We start from the raw sequence: 27,571 nt of genomic DNA, 5'->3' as shown, positions 1-27,571 counted from the left end.
AGGCTATATTTGTACTTCAGTTTACGTAAATAAAACTAATGTCTTGTTCACTGCGATGACGTCTTCTATTGGCAGGGCCTAACTGGTCAGCTTGTTGTCACTTTAAAGAGTTCAGGACCATCTGGACATCTCTAATGATTTTATCCCATCACTTAATCAACAGCATGTCAAAACAGGAAGCAAACGAAGGTAGAGTGGAAGCACTACCCAATATGGATTAACCAAAAGTAGAACAGTTTTGTCTGGATTTTTACGAGAAGCTTTATCTCTATCAATTGAGTGCCTTACTAAAGGGATAAAACAAAGACGGTGTGTTTAAAACAGATGAAAAGGATGAATTTTAATGCATCACACATTTTGACTGTTATACTTTTACGCAATACAGGATTTTGGATATCAACAGCAGCTATAATTAATGGAAACCAAATATCCTTTTGACCTAGCAGTTCTTAAGGTTAAGCTAAGGAAGGATTAATTAAAGAACGGAGAATAATTTTAAAGCCTGTGAGTCATCGTTAGGGGAAAAGCTGCTAATCAAATCATGCTCACTCTTAAATGAGGTTGTGAAAATTAATGCTTTGATGGTTTTAGATACCATGCTTAAGCCTACATTTTGCTGCTGTAAAAAAGCATCAGAGCTTTAAAATAAATCATTTCATGAGACAGGTGCTTATGGGGAAGAAAATTCATCAAAGAGGGCAACTAGTTAGCGTGTCCCCTGATAAACTGTACAAATTTGTTGTCAGTGTTTTTCATTTACAAGATGCAGGTGACTCTACCACTTGCCATTTTTGTTAACTAAAATAAGAAATTATCCCAGATTAGGTGCCTACTAGGGGTGTAACGGTACAGAAAAATTTGGGTTTGGTACCTACCTCGGTTCTGAAGTCACCTTTTGGTAAGTTTTCGGTACAGTAATTGAAGCAAATAAATAAAATGTAACTTAAATTTTTTAATTAAATTGTATTAAAATAAATAGGCTGAATAAATTACATTTATATTATTAATAATGCTGTAACCTCCTTCCAAAAGTTCTTCAATGATTAAAATTATTACTAAATAAATACATTTTAGAGTTACTAGGTTATTTTCAATGATATATTGACATATTTATACCCATTCTTTAAACACCAAAATTTCTCAGCCAACTTGAACGCATCATCATACTACCATGCATTAGCTTGTTAAATATGCTAATTAGCATCTTTCCTGCTGATTTCACCACGGACTTCAGCACTGGATTACTTTCTTAACCAAGGGGACCTACTATAAAGTTTGGGAGAACTTTTCACAGCCCATCTTGGCGGATAAAGAGGTTAGAGCCATGTGAAATCTGAGGATAACTCTACCTAGGACGCAGCTGCAGAGTCCCCTTCAAGGAGACTCCCTCCTTTGAGGTTGACACATGAAGGTAAAATTAATTTGATTCACAAAGCCAAAGCACCGTTGTTATAATAAAAACGATCTTAAAGAATAAGAAATTTATAACAGGCTGGTAAGACTTTGCTCTTCCTCCTCTTTACAGTGACGTTCTTGTTTGAGTGGAGCTTTTTCAAATGCTTTGATTGATCCACTGGACGACGTGCTTTTAGCGACACAGCTGCTAAATAATGTCAGCGCTATTGTTGTTGTCTTTGTCCACTGTTGTATTTTACTGGGAAACAAAGTGTTCCTAAACAGGACACTTTTATCTGGGAATATTCAGGCTGTCATTTGCTGTGGTTGTGTGGTTGTCAGGACAGTGCGACAGTGAGTTGTTCTCTGGTTTTCCTTCTGTGTATGAGCTTGGCTCCACATGTATTCGTTCGGTACACGTCTGTACCGTACTGAGAGGCCCGTACTGAATTGGTTCGTACGAATACACGTACCTTTACACCCCTTGTGCCTACAGCACCTACATAAAGAATTTAACCATTTGGATGCTTTCCCTTTTTTATTGACTTTATAAATCAATCATAGTCAACATAAACTGCCTTTTTTGACCCAAAAATAACTCTCTTTAATTTCAAAGGGAAACCCAGTTTCTACAAAGTAATGTCAATAATATATGTAAATATGTAATGTCAAAAAAGTGACTGCATAAAAATTCACATTCACCCCTTTAAAATGACTGGCCTAATTCGACAGAGGTCCAGCCAATTGTTGCTAGTAGTCTCACAATAAGTGAAATGGGGATTACCTGAGTGCAGTGATTGTGCTTTGAGCAATTTTAGTATAAAGACACCCGTGTCTGGAAGGTCCAGTCACTGGTTAATCAGTATTCCTGGTTACCATTGCACCATGAATACAAAAGAACACTTCAAGCAACTCAGAAAAAAAACGTTATTGAAAAGTTTAAGCTATGGTATGGATACAAAAATATTTCCAACTCACTGAACATCCCTCAGAGTTCAGTTAAATCTATCATCAAGAAATGGAAGGAATATGGCACATGTGTAAATCTGCCTTGCTCAGGCTGTCCTCACAAACTGAGAGACGGTGCAAGAAAGACTCGCAAGAGAGGTCTCCAAGACACCTATGACCACTCTGAAGGAGTTACAAACTTCCGCAGCTGAGATGGGAGAGATTCTGCATACAACGACTGTTGCCCAGGTTCTTCACCAGTCAAAGCTTCACAGGAGAGTGGCAAAGAGAAAACTCATTGAATCTGGACTAAAGTTCACCAAAAGGCATATGGGAGAAAAAAAATCTGGTCCAGTGAGACTAAAAATAGAGCTTTTTGGCCATCAGACAAGACACCATGTTTGGCAAACACCAAACCCTGTACACATCACCACAGACGCACCATCCCCACTTTGAATCACAGTGGTGGCAGCATCATGCTGTTGGGATGCTTCTCAGTAGCCAGCCCTGGAAGGCTTGTAAAAGGAAAATCCTGGAGGACAACCTCATTCAGTCTGCAAGAGAACAACAGCTTGGGAGAAGATTTATTTTTCGGCTAGACAATGACCTGAAAAATACAGGACAAGCTACACAGAAATGGTTTAAAGACAACAAGGTGAATGTTCTTGAGCGGGTGAGTGGAACAATGCATTTAGGGCAGTGGTGAGCAACCGGGACCGCATGTGGCCCTCCAGTTCACTCAACGCAGAAGTCAATCCAAAATATCAAGAAATCGTAAGCATGTAGAAACATGATCAAAATTGCCATGATAACCTGAAAATTAGAAAAAAAATCTGATTTTGTTTTTGCAAATGTTAGGTTCTTCACATACAATTAGTCTTATGAATGACAGTGATTATCGGTGTTAAAATATTTTATATGCATCACTACCTACAAGTGTATAAGAAATTTAAAAAACACTCAAATGATCACTACGCATTTTGTTTAATGTATTTGAAAGCAGTTTGATTTGATAAAGTTCTGGGTTAAGCTCACTGAATTAAGTATTTTCTGATGATTTTAAAAATAGAAATTGTACAATAGATTGTGATGAATGCTTTACATGTATCCCTATCCCATTTATCTCAGAATTCTGAATAGTCCATTCTACATTTAGAGTATCCTGCAAATTGTAAAATTCAGGCCTCTGGCAGTGAGAATAGTATAAATGTGGCCCTCTTTGTAGCTAAGGCTGCCCATCACTGATTTAGGGTGTTTTCGCATTGGACATGATTGTTTTTTACTATGCCCGAACAAGACCCCCTCCCCCCCCCAAGGAGAGCAATCATGCTCAGGTTCAGTATTAAACAATCGATGCGTCATCTGAAAAAACCCTCAGGCACACCTCCCAAGCACCATGCAAGAGTGTGCATGACCCATGCCACTTGACAGGAGTACAGTGCACAAGTATGGTTTGGGGTCAGGTGTACTCAGATCTGGGCCAGGGTCCATATTATGAAAGCACTGATTAAATAATAAATAAAAAAGTCTGACTTAGTTACCCCTCCGCCACTCTGAGTTCCCTTGGTGCTGAAGCTGACACTCAGCCTCTTGTGTGTATAATAAAATAAAAAGTCTGACTTAGTTACCCCTCCTCCGCTCTGAGTGGTGCTTGAGCTGACACTCTGCCTCTTGTGTATAATAAAATCAAGAGTCTGACTTAGTTACCCCTCCTCCACTCTGAGTGGTGCTGGAGCTGACACTCTGCCTCCTCTGTATTATAAAATAAAAAAGTTTAACTAAGTCACTCTTCCTCCGCTCCGTCTTACCTTGATGCTTGAGCTGACACTCAGCCTATCGGACCTCACCGACGATGCGTCCCCGTTTTCCCGCGGGAGTGGGGTGGCCTCCCTCGGGGTGCCGTTGCTGTGAGTGTCCCCACGGTCCGAGTCACTGTCCCCACCCGGCAGGGGAATCCCCTCTGTGACGAACTCTCTCCGGCACGTCAGGTTGTATTTCTGCAGCAGCTCGGAGGTTTCGTTGTCCACTACGATGAGCTCCAGCGGCCCCACGGTGGCTCTTATCCGGGCCACCACCTGCTGATGGCCCTCACCCTCCACGCTGTCTCCGTTCACGAACACCAGCCGATCCCCCGCCAGCAGCCCGGCCTCAGCGGCGGGAGTATCGGGCTCCACCAGCCGGATGAACTGCCCGGTTTTGCCCTTCTCTCCGTGGAGGTGGAACCCGTAGCCTTGCGCTCCTTTCCCCAGCACACAGAGTCTCGGTCGGAGGTTTGACATGTCGTAAAACTTTACTCTGAACCTCTTAAAATGTTTTAAATAAGGATAAAGACGAATAAAAGAGACACCTGTAGCTACCCGGAGATAAACTTCCTCTGTATGACTCACTGTTAAACTTTCCACCGATGATAAAGCTCCGTTTTCACTTTGTTGATCCTCCCCTCTCAACGCTGCGTAACTGCAATCTCTTTACTCGCATCCAATCCGAGAGCAGCCCGTCTACTGGGAAACTACCGTCAACATTATGGTAAGCTAATTATCACAGGAAGCAAGCATCCACTCTTTCAAAATAAAAGCTTCAGGATGCTGTTGCTGTGGTAGCATTTGTCTGCCAGTTAAAAAAAAGGACGAAAATAAAATATACTGTAGCAGGTGTTAAAAATAAAATAAAATAAAATATAATAAAACTTGAATACAAGTCGATGCTAAAAGGAAGAAAAAAAACACTGAAGTCATAATATTGATTTAAAAGGGATTAAAAGTAAACAGTAAAAATTAAAAATATGATTATATGAAATAATTATGAATTTTTGAATAAATTAAATCTGTGAGATAGAAATTGAATTTGGAGATTAACAGTAAGAACTAAAACATGAGATAGTGTGCTGGAGTCAAAATAACAAAGAATAAATATATATTTAAAAATTCAATAAAATAGCATAACTCATAATCATGATACTTTGCTTTCCTCTTTTCTGTAATAGAAAACTAGAATTATGTGAATAAAAAATATTTGATAAAAGTCAATTTTACAAAATAAAAAGTTTGAAACATGGAATAAAAATCCAAATTATGAGATAAGAATTATCTTGACATATAAATTAGGCATTATAACACATAAAGATAATTTAACAACTTTAAGGTTATCATAATGAGGTAGAATGTCAAAATTATAAGATACAAAAGAAACTGAAATTGTGAGATAAAAATTAAAATCAAAGGAAAAAAAAGTTCATTTCGGAAACTGTAAAGTATAATTTTGAGAAAAAAGACTGCAACGTGTTATATTAAAAAGTCAATATATTGAGTAAAAAAAATTTAAAAGCTAAAAAAATATTTATATAAGATTAAAAAGTCCAACTTATGAGATAGGTTCCAAATCAGCAACTAAAAGTAGAAAAATGAGGTAGACAATGAAAATTAAGAAATAGAAAGAGAAGACTGTAACATACATAATTAAAATATAAAGACTTAAAAGTCAAAATTATGAGATATAATAATAATAATATCTTGGATTTATATAGAGCCTTTCATGAGACCCATGGTCTCTTTACAGAAGAGTGGAAAACAAGACAACACAAAAGACAAACACTAAGTTGAGTGTATGTAGGGGGCAGGTTTTGGAGAGAAATAAATACAAAATATAAGATTAAATATGAGATAAAAAGTCGATATTGTGACGTGAAAATCCAAATCATGGGATAAAAAAAACGGAATAGTCGAATATGAGACAGAATTTTAACTACAAAAGGTGATAACCTAACTACAAAATAAGTCTAGATTATGAGATTAAAGTTGAAACGATAAAAAAAAGGCTACGGAGTTTAATTTTTAATGAAGACTTAGCATTCAGATTTATCATGGACAAAACTTAATTATAGTTGTCTTCTCAAGCAATAAACTTGTTTTCACGGGAAACATCACAGGGTTCAGCGTTCTTTTCCAGGACCTTCTGATGGACTGTTTTGTTTCCTGAACTCTTTATGCCCGAGCTTTTATTTTGAAGGCCAACAATGCAAATCTAGAGTTGTACGTGCTCCTGTAGTTTATCAAGCTTTACAAAGTTACAAATGTTGATCATGGCACGTGTTTGACCATCGTTTCATGGGCTAAACCACAAAAAGGACACCTAAAAACCACGTTTGCATTTTCATGTCACTTGTTTTGTTGTAATTTGATTTTTTTTACATTCTCTCTCTCTCTCTCTCTCTCTCTCTCTCCCACTCACATAAAATCACTCCATCCGCGCGCCCTTGTGGCTGCAGTTAAACCATCACATGTGGTTTCTTCCATGGCAGACTGCTTTTCATATAAATTGCTCGTTATGATGCTTGGTTGAAAATACTTTATTTTTTCGCGGTACACAACACATTAAAGACAACTTTTTTGCAGCATGGACTGACAACAAACAGCAGTTAAAAAAACCCCATTTATAATCGAAACAATCTGAATATATTTACGTAATAACAAGTATCAGAATGCCAAATAGTAAATGACTTTTAGTAAAATATGAAATATTTGCAGAAAAGCGTTGCATACCGTTGTCCTGCAGGCGTTCCTTTAATTGTAAACCTGATTATATAGTTGAGTTCTGACATCATTGTTTCCTTAAAGCTGCATTCATTAAAAGTTTTACTTCACTTTAAGATCAAATGACTACAAAATGTTTCAAAATAGTTGTTAGCAAGTAGATGTGACACCATTTAGACTAATATAATAATAATATTCTTTTTTCTTCATGTCAATGCAATGTTTAAATCTTGTTCTACTGCCCCCAAGTGGTCAAAAAAGTCTTTAAAAATACACGAATTCAGCAATTGTGAGCTCATATTTAAACCATAATCTGACCCTGAGCGCTGAGTTAAAACCAGCAGGGAGAGATAAATATATGTCTGTATATTTTGGTACGAATATAAACAGAGTTCATACATCTTTGAGGCACTGAGCACAGATTTGGTACATGCAAACCAGCAAACATGCAACTGAGCTGTAAAGTCCATTTTTGACCACGAAAGCAAGATTTAGGACGAAGGAAATAGTGCAGCCAACATGTCAAAAAACATGTTACAAAATCACTCGCTCACTCACAAGTATGGTTTGTACAACTCCTAAATGAAAGACTTAACTGTGAATGTGCAAATCCAGCTGTTCTTACTCAACAGCTTGAAGGCCTGGAGCTTCAGAATATGGCGCTTTAGCTTCCTCTCTAATCGGTATCTGGACACTTTAGTTTAAACTTGATCTAGGTAGAAGGAAATTCAACTTCATATGATTTTAGTCGAGCAAAGATGATGTATGCATGCATTTTAAAGTCCACTTTTACACAATGCATGAACAGGGATGTTTATACAGTTTGTGCTTTCTGTCACAAAGTCCTAATCCTTACACTGATTCCTGACAGCATACAGGCATTGGTGCTGGCCATACTGCATCTGTTACAGATATATTCTGTGCCCTTTAAATTTCTACCTGTGAAAAATATGACACTTGTCCTTAAATTTTGACCAGGCTAACCAGGTTGGTCTATTTTCTTAACACTTACTATAGTAGATCCTGCGTCCTTGCACCTACATCGCTGAAGCATAAGTGTCATACAGTGTTTATAAAAAGTATTTACCCCTTTGATGCTCTACCCTTTCATTGATTTTATAAACCAATCATGGTCAATATAATTTGAATTTTTTTCCCCAAAAACTCTTAAATGTCAGGGTGAAAACAGATTTCTATAAAGTAATGTCAATTAAATAAAAAAATATGTAATGTAAAATAAGTGATTGCATTTCCAACTGGTGCTAATAGTCTCACAGTTTGTGAAATGGGGGCCGTCTGAGGGGAGTGAATCTCAAGTGACCAACCTATAAAGACACATGTGACTGCTCTAAAGAAGATGCAATCTTCAGCAGAGATGGGAGAGACTCTGCATACAACAACCGTTGCCCAGGTTCTTCACCAGTCAAAGCTTTATGGGAGAGTGGTAAAGAGAAAGACACTGTTGAAGAAAAGTCATGAATCTGGACCAGAGTTCACCAAAAGGCATGTGGAAGAAGGGTCTTTGGTCTGATGAGACTAAAAATTGAGCTTTTTGGCTATCAGACAAGAAAAACTGCACATCACCACCGACACACTGAAGCCCGGTGGTGGCAGCATCATGCTGTGGAAATGCTTCTTGGCAGCCTGCCCTGAAAGGCTTGTAAAGGTAGAGGATAAATGAATATGGCAAAATATAGGAAGATACTAGAGGAAAACCTCATTCAGTGGGCAAGTGAACTACAGCTTGGGAGAAGATTTATTTTCCAGCAAGACAATGACCTGAAGCATACAGGTAAGCTGCACGGAAATGGTTTAAAGATATCAAGGTGAATGTTCTGGAGTGGTCGAGCCAAAGCCCAGACTTCAATCTAATGGCGAATTTGTGGCTGGACTTGAAAAAAAGGCTGTTCATACCCAATCCCATGGAACCTAACAGAGCTTGAGCTGTCTTGCAAAGATGAATGGAGTAAAACTGCGCCGTCCAGGTGTGCAAGCCTGATTGAGACCTATCCACACAGACCCAGTGCTGTGATTGCAGCCAAAAAAAGCCAAATTATATTGACCATGATATACATATATATATATATATATATATATATATTCAATCAATCAATAAAAGGGTAAAACATCCAAGTGGGTGAATACTTTTACTGTATATACCCACCGTGCTGTGAAAAGTATCTGGCCTCTTCCCATTTCTCTACTTCATATTTGTCAAGATATTTATCATGTTTTCACAGCACTGTACATCGCCATATTTTGAAGAACAATCCACAATCCAAGCTGCTGAGTACGGAGCAGGAATGCACTTCGGGATCATGTTCCAGTAGCTCATGGTATGTCTGGCCTTTTGCAACAATTCTCCTCTTTATGAATCGTTCCTCTGCATGTTCTCATTGTCTTGCAGTCGTCCTCGAGGCGCTCAGAGCACGTTGTCTACAGCTCTGTCCCTGAGCTTCTCTTGAGTCATTGAGCGTTCACCGTCTGCCTGTGTTTTCCTGAACATTTATTCCAGAAATATCGGTCTTACAGTCTCAGACAGATGGCTTTAGTTCTTGGCTTTGAGTTGCATCCATGACACAGTGTGTGGCCTTTGCCTGGAGCCACTGGTAAAAGTTGCATGATACACAAAGTTGCAGCAATGTTGATGTTCCAAAGCGGGTCCAAACTTATATAAGTCGCATTGAAACTGTGTTTTTTTTCCCTTCTGGGTTCTGTCTGAGCTGTGTGGGTGGAGGAAGTTTTAGAATATCCTTCCCTTTGGCAAACCAGGGTGTTTAGAATGTCCTCGTGCTTCCATGAGCAAAGATTTAAATGAAAGGGCAGGGAAAGTGTTTCCAGTTGGAGCTTTATAAGGCAAGAAAACAAAATTATAGCTTAAAAATCCTTTGAATATATATAACTCCTTTAAGATTAGGACCTGGGAAACATTCGGGAAATAAAATAGCAGACTTTCTTTGAATGAGTTAGATGAAAGAGACTGAAAACAAATCATTAAATAATGAGATTAATGAGTATAACTGGTCAGATTTAATATACTTGACATCATGAAAACCCCCATTTGGCATGGCTGTTGCATGGCTAGTATTTTTTCATCTAACTCTGAAAAGAAAGCAGCTGTCATCAGGATATTCTGCGTAAAATGTAAAATATTTCACTCTGCTTGCTAAAAATATCCTCCGTTGCTCATCTGTCATTCTAATATCTGTGTAACCCATCCTCAGCTGCAGAGAGGCGTGGGTTTTCTATCTTGGTCTATCCTCCTCTCACTCATTGGTCTACTTTTGGCCTCCAGTCTTGAATGAATGGCAGCTTCGTACTTTAGGAGCAGCGGCGATTAAATGTGGCTTCCTCCCACTCAGCAGCTCTCGGTGTGCCTCTGACAGTCCGAGCGGTGGGAGAAGGATGGCGAGGACTCAGCCTCAGAAGTAGCTGCAGCAGCCCGTCTTCTCCTTCTGAGCTTCGATGTATTCGTGGATCTGGAACCTGGGTTCGTTGGGATGTTGGATGGCTCGATGCTTCAGCTCCCTGAGGAACAAAGCAGACATTAATCAGCTGGAAAAAAAAGTCAGGAAAAAGCATTTTTAAACCATGAAATGAAGCTATAATTTAGTTTTTAGACTGTGGAGTAAATAATGAGTACGTGGGCCAGGTTTACTCGACCATCTGTGAAGCCTGCTGTGTAAGAGTCATTATGACCGCTGAGCTGCTGACCGAAGATTTTATTGAACACTCATAGAGGGTGCAGAGACAGAAAAAACGTGGCAAGCTCTGAACCTAAGTCAGTTTTTGCCAGGAAAGCAGGAACTTATAAAATGAAAGGTTAAGGAGTGGATTAGTCTGCAGTTTAAGTGAAGGTCAGTTAGGATCTTCAATTAAACATCTTAAAAAAGTAAGGAATTCCTCATTTGGAGGCCACGTGAGGAAAGATGAGCCCCCCAGAACCTCTACAAAATATCAGTCATGTTTCATCCATTTTCAGTTTCCCCGTTGTTTAATGGGCTGTGAGGCCTTAGCATGCTCAAAAATGTATGAAATTTGGCAGGTATATCAGGTCTTGTGGTAATTTTTTTTCCTCCAATATTCCAGACTGCCGCAGTGGCGCCCCCTAACAGTTTTTAATGGTTAAAGGGATATTTCAGGATTTTTGAAGTTGGGTCGTATAAGGTATTTGGCTATAGTAGTGGGGTTAGCCTCCAGTGATTTCTGTGAAAGTTGCTCCGGTGGTTATTATGAGCTCAGAGAGATCCGGAGCATAGTGGCTGTAGATGGGAATGTTTTATCCGTCTAGTTTATTGAGTTTTACATAAAAATGGGCCATGAAAATATGCTGGTTCACCTGTACGCTGTGTTGAAAATGTACAAAGCACTTCATTTCTCCCAAAAACACCCTTTGTCAGGCACGAATTTACAAAGCAGCTTTCTGCATTATGTCTTCTTCCACAGTGATATCCTCTGATCAGCTGTGTGGGTCTGCGGACTTCTACAGGGATAATAACACCACACCAAGCTAAAACAAAGGTAATATGAACTGGCATTTATAGGTTTCCCTAAAATTGATTTATAGTCAATGTTTATAATCAGATCTGATGTTGACTGACAAATAATCGGTAAAAGTGTTTTTTATGTATTGTATCTTTATTTGTATTTTTGTGTGGTGTCCATATGTGGCCACAAACACCCTGAATGTAAAAATGTATAAAATATGAAAATTATTATTGTTATTATCATTATTATTTTCAAATTTGTAAACTTTTTCATTCATGGTGTTTGTGGCAACATATGGACACCATACAAAATAGCAAAAAAATACCACCCATATATATATATATATATATATGTGTGTGTGTGTGTGTGTGTGTATGTATATGTATATGTTACAGCTAGTGCTGTTACTCGATTTAAAAAAATAATCAAGTTAATCACATCACTACGCTGATTAATCATGATTAATCACAGCATTTTAAATAGTTTAAGTATATTTTTATGTTTTTATATTTTTAAAGTTTGTTATTGTCAAGTGTTTTATTTTTATTTTTTTAATTCTATGTACAGCACATTTAAAATGCTGATTTTAGTCCTTATCAATACCACTATCAATACTTTCTATAGTTTGGTGGAAAGACAAAATAAGGCCAAGTGCTTTAGTTAAAAAGTTAAGATTCAGTCTGTCACATCTTTTGTAGATCCCTCAAACATAAACACATATTCACACTGTATTTATTGAAGTTTCTCATCAAAAACTACATTTTCCCATTTTTATGTGACATTCAATCACAACATAGAATACAGTCGTCTAATTTACTAACGTTACCTGAACGCATCATATTTTCCATCTTCAGCTGGTGAAGTTCGCTAATTAACTTCAATTTTGCCAATTCCACCGTGGATTTCCATACTGGATTAATATTGTTAACAAACAGGACTCACTCAAAGTTTTGGAGGACATTTCAGCATTTATCTGAGCAGCTGAAGAAGAAAACTGTCCTGAGGCAGCTGAACAGAGTGGTATGACCATGGCTTGGTGTTGTTGTTAGCATCTTTGCTAACATTAGCAAAGATGTGCTTTGCCTGAAGGTGGAACTTAAGACTCGCTGTGCTTCGGTCTAAAGACAATTCATCACTGCAGCATGCACCCACAGTTGTGGTTTTATCTTAACTAACATTCACCAGCTTTTTAAAATGAAAATTGCCATTAAGCAGACCTGGGTCTGTCTCCTCACTCATCACTGCTGGCTGGGTCTGACCCTCTCACCTCTTCACCCCCAGGCACGTAAACATCCGCGCTGGAGGATTACGGGAGCAAGCTGTGGTCAAACTTAGTCATATTATTTTAGTTATATATTTTTGAACGGGTTAAGGTTTCAAGATTGATCACAAGCGTTAATGCGTTAATGTTAACAGCCCCAATTCAAGATTTTGAAAACTGCCTGCAAGATAACCCAGTTTGCATGTAATATTAGAAAATATTTCATTTATTTGTTTTTAAACAACAAACATTAGGGGGTTTTGTACTTAAACTGGTATCTATAGGGTTGCCTAAAATGTATTAATATTTTATATTTATGATTAGGTCAGATGTTGATTTTTAAAAAATGCAAAAGAAGTTTGAAAAAAATGTTGTATGCAATTTTATTGTTATTCGTGTATGCTGCAATATTTTTTTTATTTATCTATTTTTTTTTTTTAGGTCACAGACACCCTGAGTGTAACCATTTCTTTTCCACCATCTGAGGGTTAAATCAGCATTTAGGAAATAGCAAGAAAATAAGTACATGAAAGATTCATGATGTTTGCATACTTGGACACAGCATTGAAGGCCAGATCTACGTTTACTCCCGTCTTCGCGCTCGTCTCCATGAAGGGAACTGAATATTCCTGCAGACATGAAGAAAAGCAAACACCAATAAATAAACATGAAGCAGTGAAACCCAGAGTGAAAATCCTGGGTTTGATGAAGAGTTAAAGTCCTAACCCGGGCCAGCCGCTCTCCTTCATCTCTCCTGATTGCTCTCTCACTGCTCATGTCGGCCTGATGGAAAGAGAAATACGATCATGAAATAAAATCACTCATAGATGTATTATCCTGAATTTTAGTAAACAAGAAAAGTATCATTTTAAACAAGATTAGCATTTTTAACTTTACATGGGGTCCTCTCTCACATGCTTTCCCTGTTCTCTCATGGCTGTTTCCTGTCTCTGTCAAAAAGGCATAAAAAGCTTTTAAAATCCTTTTTATATCTTCAATCTAAACTCATGTTTGGTCAAAGTAGCATGCTTTAAAAAGTGTCCCTCCTAAACAAATATGTGTGAAGTTCAACAGTATGTTTGTAATATGCTCTTGTAAACATCATTGGTTGGAATTAAGCTGCAGTTTTGCACCAAAATCCCCTCCATCTCTATTTTCTTAACTCTTTCTTTGAGCTGCTCCGAGTGTCTCCTCTCACCTTGTTGCCCAGCAACATGATGACTACATCACTTTGTGCATACTCATGGATCTCTGTTAGCCATGCCTGCAATGAAAACACACAAAAACACACACATAGAACAAACAGGGGGCTGTAATTTAGCATTCATGCCAGGGCCTTTTCACACTCTCTTTGGCTTTATTAACGTTATTAAAGGTTGCTTCCTCTTCCTCATTGGTTCATTTTCTTATGCACATCATGATCCGACTCACCCTGATGTTGTCAAAGGATGCTTTGTTGGTGATGTCGTACAAAAGCAGCAGAGCTGGAGACCAAATAAGACAAAGAAATGTTAATATTCTCTGTTTTTTATTGCTGTGGGAGAATGAAGCAGAGAATGAAATACTGTGAGTACCGTGAGCGTCCCTGTAGTATGCATGTGTCACGCTCCTGAACCTCTCCTGTCCTGCTGTGTCCCAAATCTAAAAAATAATTTTAAAAAAAGATCAACACATGGTGACTTGGCTGAGCTCCACTTGGCCTCGTCTTATCTTCAGTTATAAAACACCCAAAGAGGCAGCCAGCAGCAGCTCTAAAAATAGGCTTTTATTGTGAAAGAGCATCAAAGTTTCACTGATTCACTGACCTGTAGTTTGACCTTTACTCCGTCTACAGTCACCACTTTGTTCTGTCAGAAGAAGAAGAAGAAAAGACTGTTAATTATGTGGAAATGGTTACATAAATTACATAAGATATGAATTTTCAGTATACTGAAAATCTACAAGTGTTTTTATTTAATAGTTTTATTTTAGTGCTTGATGGCAGAGACTAAAATCTGAGAGCAACTGACGTATCGCTAACTCCCACCCCCCCAATGCAGAGAGCCAATCATATTTCTTGGAGCAACACATGGGCATCTGCTTCATAGGTCTTCATAGAGGAGCATTAGAAATTATGTTTATCCTGTAGTTTTATTTAAAAACACAGATCCAAAAAAGCTGGGACGCTGTGTAAAATGTTACAAAAACTGACTGCAGACTTTGCAAACCCCTTTATACCTATACTCAGTTGAATACAGCTCAAAGACAAGGTTCTTGATGTTCCAACTTCATATTTTAAATTCTATGCCTGTAAAATAATACAGAAATAGTTAGGACAGGTGCATGTTTACCACTGTGTTCCATCATCTTTTCTTCTAACAACACTCTGTAAGCGTCTGAGGTCATACTGAAGTAACTACAGTGGAATTGTTTCCCATTCTTGCTTCATGTAAATCTTAAGTTATGGGGTTTTCATTGTGTTATTTTGTGCTTCATAATGCACCATACATTTTCAATAAAATTCAGGTCCAGTCTATGCCACACCCTCTTTTACTGTGAAGCCATGGTGTTGTACCTCATGTAGAATGTGGCTTGGCATTGCCTCACTAAAACAAACAAACAGGGGTGCAACTTGTCTGGATTGAAGCATGTTGCTCCATAACCTGTGTGTACCTTTCAGTATTAATGGAGCCTTCACTGATGTTCAAGTGACCCATGCCATGGGCTATAACACACCCGCACACCTGCTGGCTTTTAATCTTTGATAACAGTCTTTTTCCTCCAGCCAAAACACTCTGAAATATGGACTTGTCAGACCACAGCACTCTGCTTTGAATGAACTTAAACGTCTTTAAATGCACTGACTGATGTGTGTTCTCTGAAGTCTTCCTGAGCCCACCTTGTAATATAATGCTGTTTTTTTTAATGCAGTGCCGTCTGAGGGGTCAAAGGCTATGGTCATTCTGTGTTAGTCAAATCAATCATGGTCACTATAAATTGGCTTTTTGATAAAAATGGTGCTTTTTGGCTGTAAGACAAAGCACACCATCACCACTGTGAAGCATGGTGGGGGCAGCATCATGCTGTGGGGACACTCCTCAGCCCTGGAAAGCTTGTAAATGTAGATGGTAAAATGAATGCAGAAAAATATGGGAAAATCCTGGAGGACAATCTTATTCAGTCTGCAAGAGAACTACGGCTATGGAGAAGAGTTAAAGGCCAAATTATATTGAACATTATTGATTTCTAAATTCAAAAAAGAGGGTAAAACATCCAAGGGGGTGAATACTTTTTATAGGAACTGTATCTCCTGCTACCAATCAACCTACATACATGTTAAATGTTCAAGGCGTTTTTGTCTATTCAACATCTTTCCAGGTCTTTTCTTGCCTTTTTCCCATCTTTTTTTTTTTTTCTTTTTTTTTTTTTGCGCCCCAAGGTTTTGGGATTTTTCAACTTTTAAAGAAAATGTGGAAAATTGGGGGCTTAAAAATTTAGAGCTTTCCATGTTTACATTTAAAGGACTGCCTTATTTTAGGGGGATATTTTGGTGACCTTCAGCTTAATGCCAAATAGTGAACATCTTTTGTGTGAATATGAATTATTAGTGAACGCAACAGACCGTGAATCCGATGCCGACTGTTGCAGAGAAAGATCCGGGGATGAACTTTCCCTGGTCGAACTGCACCAGCAGAGACGTCTTCCCCACGCCGCTGTCCCCAACCAGAATCGTCTGCAGGAAACAAACGGACAGCTTTAATAAAAATGGATGAGACTTTTCCGGCTAACAATCATTTTTTATTCAGTGTGAGTCAGCGTCTGCGTCACGGCAGCACAAGTAAACAATGTTTGATGAGAGGCTGGCAGGGAATGGCCATGACAGTGACTCACTGGCTGCAGGAGGTAACCTTCAACACAATCACATGAATGAACGGTGTTGTTTGGAGACGTCAGCATTACTCATTAGAGCTGTGAGACTTTAAAAGTCACAGAGAGGAATGAAACACCTTCACACATGGTTACTGCATCACACTGACCATAAGTCAATCCGTGGCACAGATCAGGTGCTGTTCAGGTTTCATCTTTATTAAATCACTTCATACACGTACTCTGGAGTTTAGACTGGTCTTTCAAACATGATTTAATCATAGAGTCTATAAAGCATTGGACAAATCCTGAGTGACGTGTCTTGTGTGGTTACTGAAGCCAATCTGCCTCGGTCCCCATGCTGAAAACGTCTCGAACTAACTTCAGATCAGCTGAGGCAGGCCCGGTTCTAGACCACTTCATTTTAAGTTGAGGGAGGTAAATGGCGGGGCCATGGAGGTCAGCAAAGTCATGGTCCATTGTAAATTTAATCTGTGAAAACCATTTTATTTTAACCTAAATAACTACTCTCATCAAAGAAACAAATATGTTTAGCTGTTTTTGCAATAGCATGTGGCCGTCCTCAGTATGTAAAACCCTTTATAAAGGGGCTCAAAAATGCCAAAACTGGTTAACAGTTGGTTAAATAAATATGTAGAACGCGGCAAAATGGGTGAAAATGGTAAATATAGAAAGGGAAAGTGGTCACAAGGTGTAACAGGTGGCAAAAATGGGTTGAGAGTGGAAAAAGTTAGGCATGAATTTGAATAAATTTGGCAAAAATGGGCAAGAAAAAATGGCAAGAATTGGTTAATAAAGAGGCAGCAGCAGATGGGAAGTGACAAAATAGCTTAAAAGTGGACCAAATAGGCAGGAAAGGTGGTGAAATAGGATTGGAAAGAGAAAGAAATGGGTTCAAAGTGTCAAAAAAAGGCAGAAAATGTGGTCTAAGGGGTAACAAGTAGCAGTAATGGCTAACAAGTGACAAAACTGATCATGAAACTTTTGTATTTGGCAAAATGGCTTAAAAGTAGAGAAAATAGGCTGAAAAAGAGGCATTAGTAAGTGTAGTAGAAAAAGGGCTTAATAGTGGACAGACTGGGCTAAAAAGGTGGTGAAATAGGATTGAAAAGAGGAAAAAAAGGGTTCAAAAGTAGTAAAAACAGGCAGGAAAAGCAGTCAAAATGTAACAAGTGGCAAAAATTGGTTTAAAGTGGAAAAAAATAACATGAAATGTTACATTTGGAAAAAATGGGCATTGGAAAGTGGAAAAAGTGGCAAAGTGGGCTGATAGTGGCAAATATGCAAAAAAAGAGACAACAGTGTGAAGTGGGCAAAATATGCTGGAAAGGTCGTGAAATAGGATTAAAATAGTGCGAAAATGGGTATAAAATGGCAAGAATGGTTTAACTGTGCAAAAATAGGTAGAGAGTATCAAAGATTGGTTAAAAGTGGCAAAAATAGGCAGGAAAAAGTGATCAAAAGGGTTAAAACGTAGAAAAAATTAGTACAAATTTTGTAAAATTGATTTTAAAAGGGTAAAAAAAAGTTGGAAAAAAATGTGTCAAAACTGGTACAAATTATTACTGTCAACATCAGAACTCAATAGCTAATAGTTTGACTCAATTTTCAGCTCCAAAATGAAGAAACTGTTACTCTGGACTTTAGCACCAATGATACTGATTTAACACACCTGCACTGATATCAATAAATCACAACTGGGTAGATCCATTCACTGAGATTGTCAGAGGCCCTGCCAGAGCTGTGGGTAGGCCCGCTTCTATCAGACTTCACGTTTTGTCACCCTAAGAGCCTGATTTACCAGGATAAAAGGTTCTACATTGTCTGCATCACATATTGCACCATATTGCAAGTAAATGTTCTTTTGGGCCACAGCTATGAAATCTGGCTGTTACAGAGGGAAACGTGAGACCATTGTTATTCTTTGCCTTTCTTTTATTAAATAACTTTGTCACTTTCCTGACATCCCTTACTTACATTGCTTCCTTGCATCTGTGCCTGAGGAACTAGAACGGTGTGGCCTCACTGAATCTGTATGTGCATGCAACAACAGACCATTTAGCTTTGCCTACCTCTGTTTATTCATTTTGATTTGAAGAGTCAGTTCCATAAATCTGAACACCATGAGGTATATTTACAAAAAGTAAACTAACATCCACGTCCCGGCTAGTGACGCCTTTCGACTTTGCACTGCAAATACAATGTTGTGGCTCGAATTGCAATGCTGGACTGTGAGAAATGGTGGTATCATGATTATTAAATACTCATAACAGACGCAAGCTTTTATGGTTTAACACTCCTGAATTCAGAAAAGCAAGGTGGGTGCAGCATGATGCTCTGTCACGACGGTGCATAGACAGATTCACAGCAGAAGAGAGACGTGAGGGAGAGACTCAAGGACAGAGGAGGATAATTTACCAAATAATAAATCCCTCACTTCAAACGCTGGTCAGCATTTCAGTATGGATCCTCTCTGAATTTGCAGCTTGTTTCCTTCATGGAAATATCTTCTGCAAAATTGCATCCGTTGTCCAGTGTTCTCACTTGAATGTGTTTTACATTTAAATAAGAATCAGACATACAGTATGTCAGCGCAAAGTTGAGTGTTTGAGTGCTGCCCCAATTATTGTAATGTTAAACAAAAAAAAAACTAATAAAATCATCTTTTGAACTAGACGGACAGCGCCTCCACTGTAACTCAATTTAGCTGAAATGCTTCATGAATGATAACGGCTTAAAGAGGAGGAAAATGAAGGAGGGATTAGAGCGGAGGAGCTGAAGCAGCTTTTCTCAACATGTTTTAGGATTTACAGCCTCGCTTTGATCACTGCATCCAGACGGATTTAAAACATTTCTTAGAAATGTGTCACCAGAAAATATAGAAACTACTTTGACAACCTGAGTTTGATATTAACTTAGACAATGGTCCAAAAACTTTAACATATGATACAGGATGCGGTCTTCTGGCTTGTCATTTTGATGTACATTTAAAGTGAAAGAAAATGGACCAAAGAGAAAATCATACACAGTTGTACCTTGTTATTGTTTTCTTTTGACAATGAAATAAAAAAAAACTCTTTAATGTCAAAGTGAAACATATTTCCACAAAGCAATGTCAATTAAATAAAAATGTTTAAGGTTAAAAGAATGATTGCATAAATATTCATCCCCTTTAGGGTGACTGACCTCATTCAGCAGAGGTCCAGCCAGTCGTCTCACAATGAGTAAAATTGGGATCATCTGACTGCGTGTGTCTAAAGCAGTTGTAGTATAAAGACACCAGCCAATAGTCACTCAGTATTCCTGGCTACCATTACATCATGAAGACAAAAGAACACTCCAAGCAAGTCAGAGAAAAGGTTATTGAAAAGTACAAATCAAAGGGTGGATACAAAAACATTTCCAAGACACTGAACACTGTAGTTCAGTTAAATCCATCACCAAGAAATGGAAGAAATGTGGCACATGTGTAAATCTGCCTAGATCAGGCCATCCTTGCCTGGGCTCTTCACCAGTCAATGCTTTATGGGAGAGTGGCAGGAGAAAGCCACTGCTGAAGAAAACTCTGATTAAATCTGGACCAGAGTTCATCAAATGCATGTGAGAGACTCTATCCATGTTAAAGTGGAAGAAAGTTCTCCGGACTGATGAGAAAAATGGTGCTTTTTGGCCAAACACCAAACATAGCACACTGTGAAGCACGGAGGTGGCAGCATCATGCTGTGGGGATGCTTCTTGGCATGTAGCCCTGCAAGAAAAATGACAGCATGGGAGCTGATTGATTTTCCAGCAGCACAGTGACCTGAAGCATATAGCCAATGTGTCATTAGTCTCATCAGTCTCAATGTGAGACACAAAATTAAAAACATGAACAACACAGCACTGCCTATGGACAAATATACAAATAAAAAGGGGACAAACATCACGCAATGTTGGAGAGGGGGCATTTTTTTCTCCTCTGCCTCAAAAATCTTCTATCATGGGCAACAGCCAGCATTTTGATTGGTCACTGTGCTCTTTGGGAGTGAAACTTTAAAAAAAATAAATCTACCACATATCCAAAAAAATATCAGCCGCAATTTTGCACAGTGATGCTGATGTGAAAGCTTGGAATGACTCTCTAGATGCTTGAATAAAAATACCATTTTTGCAAACTAAAAAGAAGCATGTGGTGTGAAAGGACCTTATGACTTTCGTAAAATGCCAACATACTGAAAATTTTTCTCTGCTGGCTGCTTTTAATTGAAAATATGACTGTTATTGGTTTTCTTCTGGCCTTGAGTAAAGTAAAATAATAGAAACTGTATAATTTAAAACATGCAATATGAAATGATATCAAACCTCACCTCTACAGTATCTGAGTGCCAACAAATTCCCATTGTCTATGAAGGAGAGGGAACAGCTTTATGTGTGCTTTACCACGGTGTAATGTCCTCACCAAAACACACCATACTGACTTCTTTCTTATTCTAGAGAAATCTGCTTGGGGAAATCTGAAAACTTCTTGAACATTTGAGCCATTTAGACTCCAACAGATGTGGAAACATGGCTTAAAAATGGCAGCACTGCCCTTTAACTGTCATACAGAGCGTCATCCAAACAAACGTAGCATCATTATTTCACTTGATCCTCTTGTGACTTCACAGCATCTGTTTCCTGTTTACTGACATCAGCTGCTGACTTAATGCCTGCGTCGGTGGGGGTGGGGTGTGTGGGGGGGTCAGTCCTATAGTCACACATGCTCATGTACACGTGACAGAGAGGATGTGGAAGTGGTGTAGAAAGGGTATGATGCTGTTTCTGTGGTAACAGAGGCTGAACGGTCTCATAAAACCCTCAGAGGAAACTGGAGGCAATCAGAGGAAAGCTCTGTAGATGGTTGGGAATTAAACGCTGGTAATGTAAGCAGCGTAATGTCAATTTCTGTGGCAAGAGAGAGAGAGTTTCATTTTACGTCTCATTATTCAGTGCTGTAGGATTTAATTTTTCCCGTTTGAGCCCAACCACTCCTAACGGGAAGGGGATGAATCTAAAAGCTTTCATTGAGGATGTAATCATCACATGAATGTTTTTACACACAAATACCCCATTTAGACAATGCATTAACATGAATTTAAAAGCATTTTGGAAATTCAGATACCAAGGAGTGAGGGGAGTTGTGGCTTTTTGTAGTGATCTGGATTACTTTTTATAGCTCAGAAGTAAGAGCCCGTCTTCAGTGTGTAGCCAGCATATCTGTAGCTACTGCATGATGCTTTGATGTCGACATAGACTAAAATCTCTGAGGAATGATTCCAACACCTTGGGGAAACTATCCCACGAAGAATAAAAGGCAGTTCTGAAAGAAAAAGCGGTTCCAACCAGTACTAACAAGGTGTACCTAATAAAGTGGCTGGTGAGTGTATACCTGCGTTGGGATCCAGGGGATGCCTATTACTTTTTAAAAAATCCTACCTTGAAAATAGAGGTTTCAATGTGACTTGGTGAAACAGCTTTTTCTCCTCAGCCCCCCTTACCCTTGGCATCCCTCTGGGCTCAGTCTTAGCTCCACTTTTATCTCTCTTTACGTGCTGCCACTGAGAGCCATCATTAGGGAACCTGACATATCTTTTCACTGCTTTGCCAATGATACTCAAATATTTCTCCCCTGAAAATCCACAGCCCTCAGGCTCTCCTGTTTAAGGGAAGTCAACATCTAATTAAAACAAAAAAAATCAACAAAAAACAGGAACAGACCTCTTTGGCCTCATCCCTCACCACCCAAAAACAGAGTGACTGAGTGAGTTTTCTACTTTCAGAGTCATACCATACAGAGTTGAGTTTACAGTAGTTCTACTGAAAGCCGTCAGTAATGGCTTCCTCCACTGCTGGAAATACCTCAGATTTAGCTTTAGTATTGCTTCTGTTTTACTAGAACTGGACCATGTTTCTGTATGAAATCAGGAATACAAACAACCCTAAAAGCTTTTCCTGATGGAAAGATGTTTTTGCTCATCTGCCGACCACTTTCACATGGGTATGTGATGGGGGAAAGGGTTTCTTGCTGTGTGAATGCTTGTATAGAATGGCTGCTAGTGAAGTGATTAGCTTGTACTTAGCCACGGCAGCACATTTGTCAGAAATGGACATTTCTTTACTATAAGAACAGAGAGAAACACTCAAAGATTTCCGCAACAGAAAAGGTGTTTTCGCTATTCTGCCTACCTGTGTCAGCATGAGTATGAAATAGTTATGGGGAAAGGGTTAGTTGTTGCAAGTGGTTGTATACAAGGCCTGATAGTGAATGGATTAGCTCAGACTTTATGGTGGAGGTTTTGTCTGAACTGGGCAATGTGTCTTCATCAAAACAAGCGCAGAGAGCACCACTGAAAGCTCTCTGTGATGGAAAAGATGTTTTCGCTCTACTGCCGGGCTGTTTCTCAATCAGGCTTGCATATCTGGGCACTGCAATTTTACTCCATTCTTCTTTGCAAAACTGCTCACACTCTGTAAGGTTGAACAGGAATTGGACGTGAACAGACCTTTTCAAGTCCAGCCATAGATTCTTCATTAGTTTGAGGTCTGGGCTTTGACCTTGTTCACCTTGTTGTCTTTAAACCATTTCCAGTCAGCGTCTTGCTGGAAAAATAAATGTTCTCCCAAGCCATAGTTCTCTTGCAGACTCGCAGACTCTCCTATATTTTGCCTCATTCAATTTACAAGCCTACCAGGGCGGGCTGCCGTTACACGCATTGGAGCAACGAGACCCTCTGGCTTCTTCTCTCTCTCCTGAACTTCTGTGCTGTTTTTAAAAAGCCTCTGGATCATTACACTGCTGGTTATTGTATACCTTATAGAGGAATATAAGCACCTGGAAGTCTCCTGATGACATGCTGAAAGCCTGAGAGAATCAGACAAATATTGCACATGAGAAATAAAAATATGTGGTTAGTTGGAGCAGTTAGATGTCGGGGGAAGTACAGAGCTTTAAGTCATTTCAGCGTCACGTCTAATAAGTCCTCTGACTAAGCAGCGCTCGGAGAATCCTACTCTCATGTTGTGTAACCTGATTCCTCCAGGAGAGAGTGAGAGAGTTGTGTAGAAAAAAAGACACTGTTAAAGAAAAGGAACAAATAAAGAACAAAGGGAGGCTTAAATTGTCAATTGTTCGTTTATAAAGCACCTGCTCCCTTTGCAGAATTAACCTCATGAAACACAACCACATGACAGCCAAGTCAATCAAAGGCAGCTGGTCATAACGGCCACATTAAACGAACCAACTTCATGTCCCCGTGGACCGTCAGCCTTTGGGACAACTCATTAAATTTGCACCACTGCCAGGAAGTCACTTAGCAGTGTGAAAACTCTATTCCTGATTATCTTTCACCAATCAAAGCACTAGTAGATAAAAGATGGATCGACTTATTAAACCAAAGAAGTCCCTCTGTGAGCGGCTCAGCTCCTCGTCACCGCTCTGATGCAGCTGTTTGTGCAGAACATCTTCATAACACAATGTGACATTTTAGTTCAGCCTACAGGGAGTTTCTCTTTTCTCTTTGCTTCATCTACGCCGAGGTCAAAGATCAGCTGGAAACACTACTTTTGTTCCCAAAAGTGCTCCATGTAATCCCGCTCTAGTGCTCTGCCTTTGGTTGGTAATTGATGCCCTCCTAGCTCTCCATCCTCCAGTGATATCTACCTCACCAAAAGAAGAGATGAAATACCAACAAACAATCCATTCCAGGCAGCGATGTGGAGACTGATGCAATACTCTGAATGTTTTTGCTTGGTTGCTTTTTTCATGCACCTTGTGCACACTCCGTACACATCATTAAAGAGCATATCAAGCTAAATTTAACTGCGCCAGCAGTGAGCATTACTTAGGCACAGTAGACTAGTTACATTACTGTAGATAAGTCATGCAAATGTTGTGCACATTTTTGCCTTGAAACTCTTCCATTTTCCCTGGACGTGATACTACAGTTTCAGAAGCAAACCAGTGGACATGTGACTTTTCAAACGGTAGGTCTTTAGGGCAAAAGTGTAGGTTTTTTGGTGGAGCAGAGAGAAGGGAAATTGGACTTACAGTTACTATCAACCCATGTATACCAATCATCCTTTGCACTCCACTCACTGGGCTAAACACAAGGCTTTGTTAAGAAAAACAAAAGAACACAACCTGCAACTTTTATCCATAGGCTGGCATACACTGTACATTCTCAAGCATATTATGGCAGATTTTTGAGTCATGCAGCTGGTTTGCAGTGTGTAATTTGTGGGGACATGACCGACTTGCCCCGAGAAGATTTCCCAAAAGTAAGTGCTTTTTTCCTGTCCATTTGTACAGCGTCTAGAAGTATCCCCACATCATGATGCTGCCACCACCATGCTTCACTGTGGGGATGGTGTGTTTGGGGTGATGTGCAGCGTTTGATGTCTGCGAAACATAGCATCTGGTTTGATGGCCAAAAAGCACCAATTTTGCTTTTTCTTTCTCCCATAGAGCTTTGACTAATGAAGAATCCAGGCAACAGTTGTTGTATGCAGAGTCTCTCCCATCTCAGCTGCTAAAGTTTGTAACTCCTTCAGAGTAGTCATATGTGTCTTGGTGGCCTCTCACTAGTGTCCTTGCATGGTAACACAGTTTGTGAGGACAGCCTAATCGGCAGACTTACACATGTGCCACATTTTTTTTTAATGTCTTGATGATGGATTTAACTAAACTGTGGGGATGTTCAGTGTATCCATCCTCTGACTTATATTTTCCAATAACCTTTTCTCTGAGTTGCTTGGAGTGTTCTTTTGTCTTCATGGTGTAATGGTAGCCAGGAACACTGATTAACCAGTGATTTAACCTTCCAGACACAGGCATCTTTAAATTACAACTGCATGAGACACATTCACTGCAATCAGGTGATCCAGTTTCCCTCATTGTGAGTCTAACTGCACCAATTGGTTAGGTCTCAAACATACTTAGAAGTCTGTTTTCACTTTGAGATTAAAGAAAAAAGCTAAATTATATTGACCATGATTGATTTATGAAATCGGTAACATGGTAAAACATCTCCGGGTGAATACTTTATTGGTAGTATTTGCCTGTTTTAAAGGAAATCTGAGATTTATGTCCATAAATCAAGGATGCCACATCATTCATTGCATTAACTCTTCTTTACATGACACTAGCTATTCTGCCTCAATTTGGTGGTCCTTTGAAAATAGAAATTGGCCATGTAACAGCAAGATTTTTCTATCTTGAATCTATAGAGTTTATTTCAGTAACTCGTCAAGAACATGTTCATCCTGGACCCTCTTTCCCTCTTAATAGTAACAACATTCAAGTGAAGAGCATATCCCTTAAATTTCTCCCCTCCATCGCAGAGGGATTTGTCTGTTTTGGCCGGATTTAAAGCCTGGAAACTGACCAAATTAAACCCCATCCAAGTACAGATCAGCACCATGGACAGCGCAAAAATGTAATCCAAAAACCCACAAACCCTGAGTAATAATTCACAAAACGTTAAGACCTAGAAATGATACATTCAAGGACACCCACTTTTGAATTGATGTAGTCGTAGAAAAGTTAAAATTATCAGCACTAAATTAAAAATGTCCTTGATCTTAAGCTCTTTTGGTGTAAATATATGGCCCTACCTTGTGCACTAGCTCCTCATCATATGCTGGAGCTGGAGGGGTCCTGGCTTTACCCTCGGTGGTCTCTCTGGAGCCATAGCCGCTGTCAGGTTGGATCTCTGGGTAAGATGAGGTGTAGTTCACCGTGATCGGCTCCATCGACTCCATCCGCTCCATCCTGCCGTCCTCTCCGCTCCTCTCTGAGCGCTCCAACACAGAGGAGAGGAGGATGAAATCTGACTCTCTCTCTCTCTCTGAGGCTCCTCCTCCTTCCCTCCTCCCCACAGTCTTTTCTTGTGCCTACATCACTTAACATTAACAAAGCGTGTCGTGATCTCCCTCTGAATACAATACAAAGAGGGGGAGGGGCAGATGATGGAGGATGAGGGGGATGAGAGTGAGCAGCCAATCAGAGGAGGATGATGATGTGAAGATTGTTGAAAGGAAAAGGATGAAAAGAAACTCCTACATAGTTTTTAGTCTTTACTAAATGACATTTAAGATAAGTAGAGCTTGGACACATGTTTTAATCTTGATGATTGCAGCTAACAAAAATCAAAGCGTCAAAATATTTGAATTTTGACGAAAGGTCCAATTTGCAAAGGTTTCCTAAGGCTTCATTCTCTCACACAACCACAATCATGGGGAAGACTGCTGACTTGTCTATTGTCCGGAAAACAATCATTGTCATCCTCAAAGTTTGACAAGAAAAGATGCACAAGCAACAGGGATGAGCTCAGCCTTCAGAGGTTTAGCAAACAAACCCTAACCCAGACTCAAGAGCTTAGGGGAGCTTCACCTGAGGCTGGAGTCAGTGGATCAAGACCCACCACACACATGCTTGTCCATTCAGAGAGGAGGACAGTGGATAGAGGTGGAAATAGGGATGAGAGAGTAGAGGAGAGACAAGAAGAACCTGGACTGCCATGTACATACAGTGTGACCTAACTGCTAAGCCATCTGCGCCCTAGGTCTGCTATGTTCTTACTGTCTATTTACAGTAGATACCCTCCTTAACAACATCAGTTTTAATCACTCTTTACACTATGTGTGGCTGACACCAAACACTGCACATCACCGCAAACACACCATCCCCACTGTGAAGCACGTTGGTGGCAGCATCATGCTGTGGGGATGCTTTTCGGCAGCCGGCCCTGGAAGGCTCGTAAAGGCAGAGGGTAAAATGAATGTGGCAAAATATAGGAAAATCCTGGAGGATAAGCTTAGTCAGTCTGCAAGAGATCTACAGACTGGGAGAAGATTTATTTTCTAGCAAGGCAAAGGAGTGGCCTCGTCAAAGCCCAGACCTCAATCCAATAGTGAATTCATGGCACAGTCACTTATTTCACATTACATATTTCTGTTTAATTGATATTACCTGTCTTTGATTTCATATAAATAAAGATTTTTTTGTCAAAAAAGCCAAATTATATTGACCATGATTGATTTATAAAATCAATAAAAGGGTAAAACA

At 39.3% G+C, this 27,571-nt stretch overlaps 2 protein-coding genes across 2 annotated transcripts in view; both read right to left on the bottom strand.

Annotated features, from left to right (window-relative positions):
- slc9a3r1a (SLC9A3 regulator 1a) overlaps positions 1-4,804 on the bottom strand; it is a 41,565-nt gene extending 36,761 nt beyond the window's left edge. Inside the window, exon 1 of the mRNA XM_041816590.1 lies at positions 4,152-4,804. Coding sequence (XP_041672524.1) covers positions 4,152-4,622 — 471 coding nt within the window. The 5' untranslated portion in view covers positions 4,623-4,804. The remainder of the gene's footprint in view (positions 1-4,151) is intronic.
- A 4,159-nt stretch (positions 4,805-8,963) lies between these two features.
- Positions 8,964-26,285, bottom strand: LOC121528935 (ras-related protein Rab-37-like). The gene is made up of 9 exons (XM_041816592.1): positions 26,119-26,285; positions 16,223-16,333; positions 14,427-14,468; positions 14,196-14,262; positions 14,053-14,105; positions 13,820-13,885; positions 13,348-13,404; positions 13,174-13,250; positions 8,964-10,400 (listed from the first exon to the last, which is right to left on the bottom strand). The coding sequence occupies exons 1-9, from the start codon at positions 26,272-26,274 to the stop codon at positions 10,295-10,297; spliced, it is 735 nt and encodes a 244-aa protein (XP_041672526.1). The 5' UTR covers positions 26,275-26,285; the 3' UTR covers positions 8,964-10,294.
- Positions 26,286-27,571: the final 1,286 nt, after the last annotated feature.

The sequence above is a fragment of the Cheilinus undulatus genome, linkage group 20 (genome assembly GCF_018320785.1).
Source record: "Cheilinus undulatus linkage group 20, ASM1832078v1, whole genome shotgun sequence".
NCBI classification, from domain to species: Eukaryota; Metazoa; Chordata; class Actinopteri; order Labriformes; family Labridae; genus Cheilinus; species Cheilinus undulatus.
The sequence above is the reverse complement of the archived record's forward strand: the minus strand, read 5'-3'. Positions and strand labels throughout refer to the sequence as shown.

Coding starts and splice junctions, on each gene's coding strand:
- LOC121528935 (XM_041816592.1), bottom strand. CDS start 26,274: ATGGAGCGGATGGAGTCGATGGAGCCGATCACGGTGAACTACACCTCA. Junction 14,263..14,426: donor GAGTAAAGGTCAAACTACAG/GTCAGTGAATCA, acceptor ATTATTTTTTAG/ATTTGGGACACAGCAGGACA. Junction 13,405..13,819: donor TCATGTTGCTGGGCAACAAG/GTGAGAGGAGAC, acceptor TCTTTCCATCAG/GCCGACATGAGCAGTGAGAG.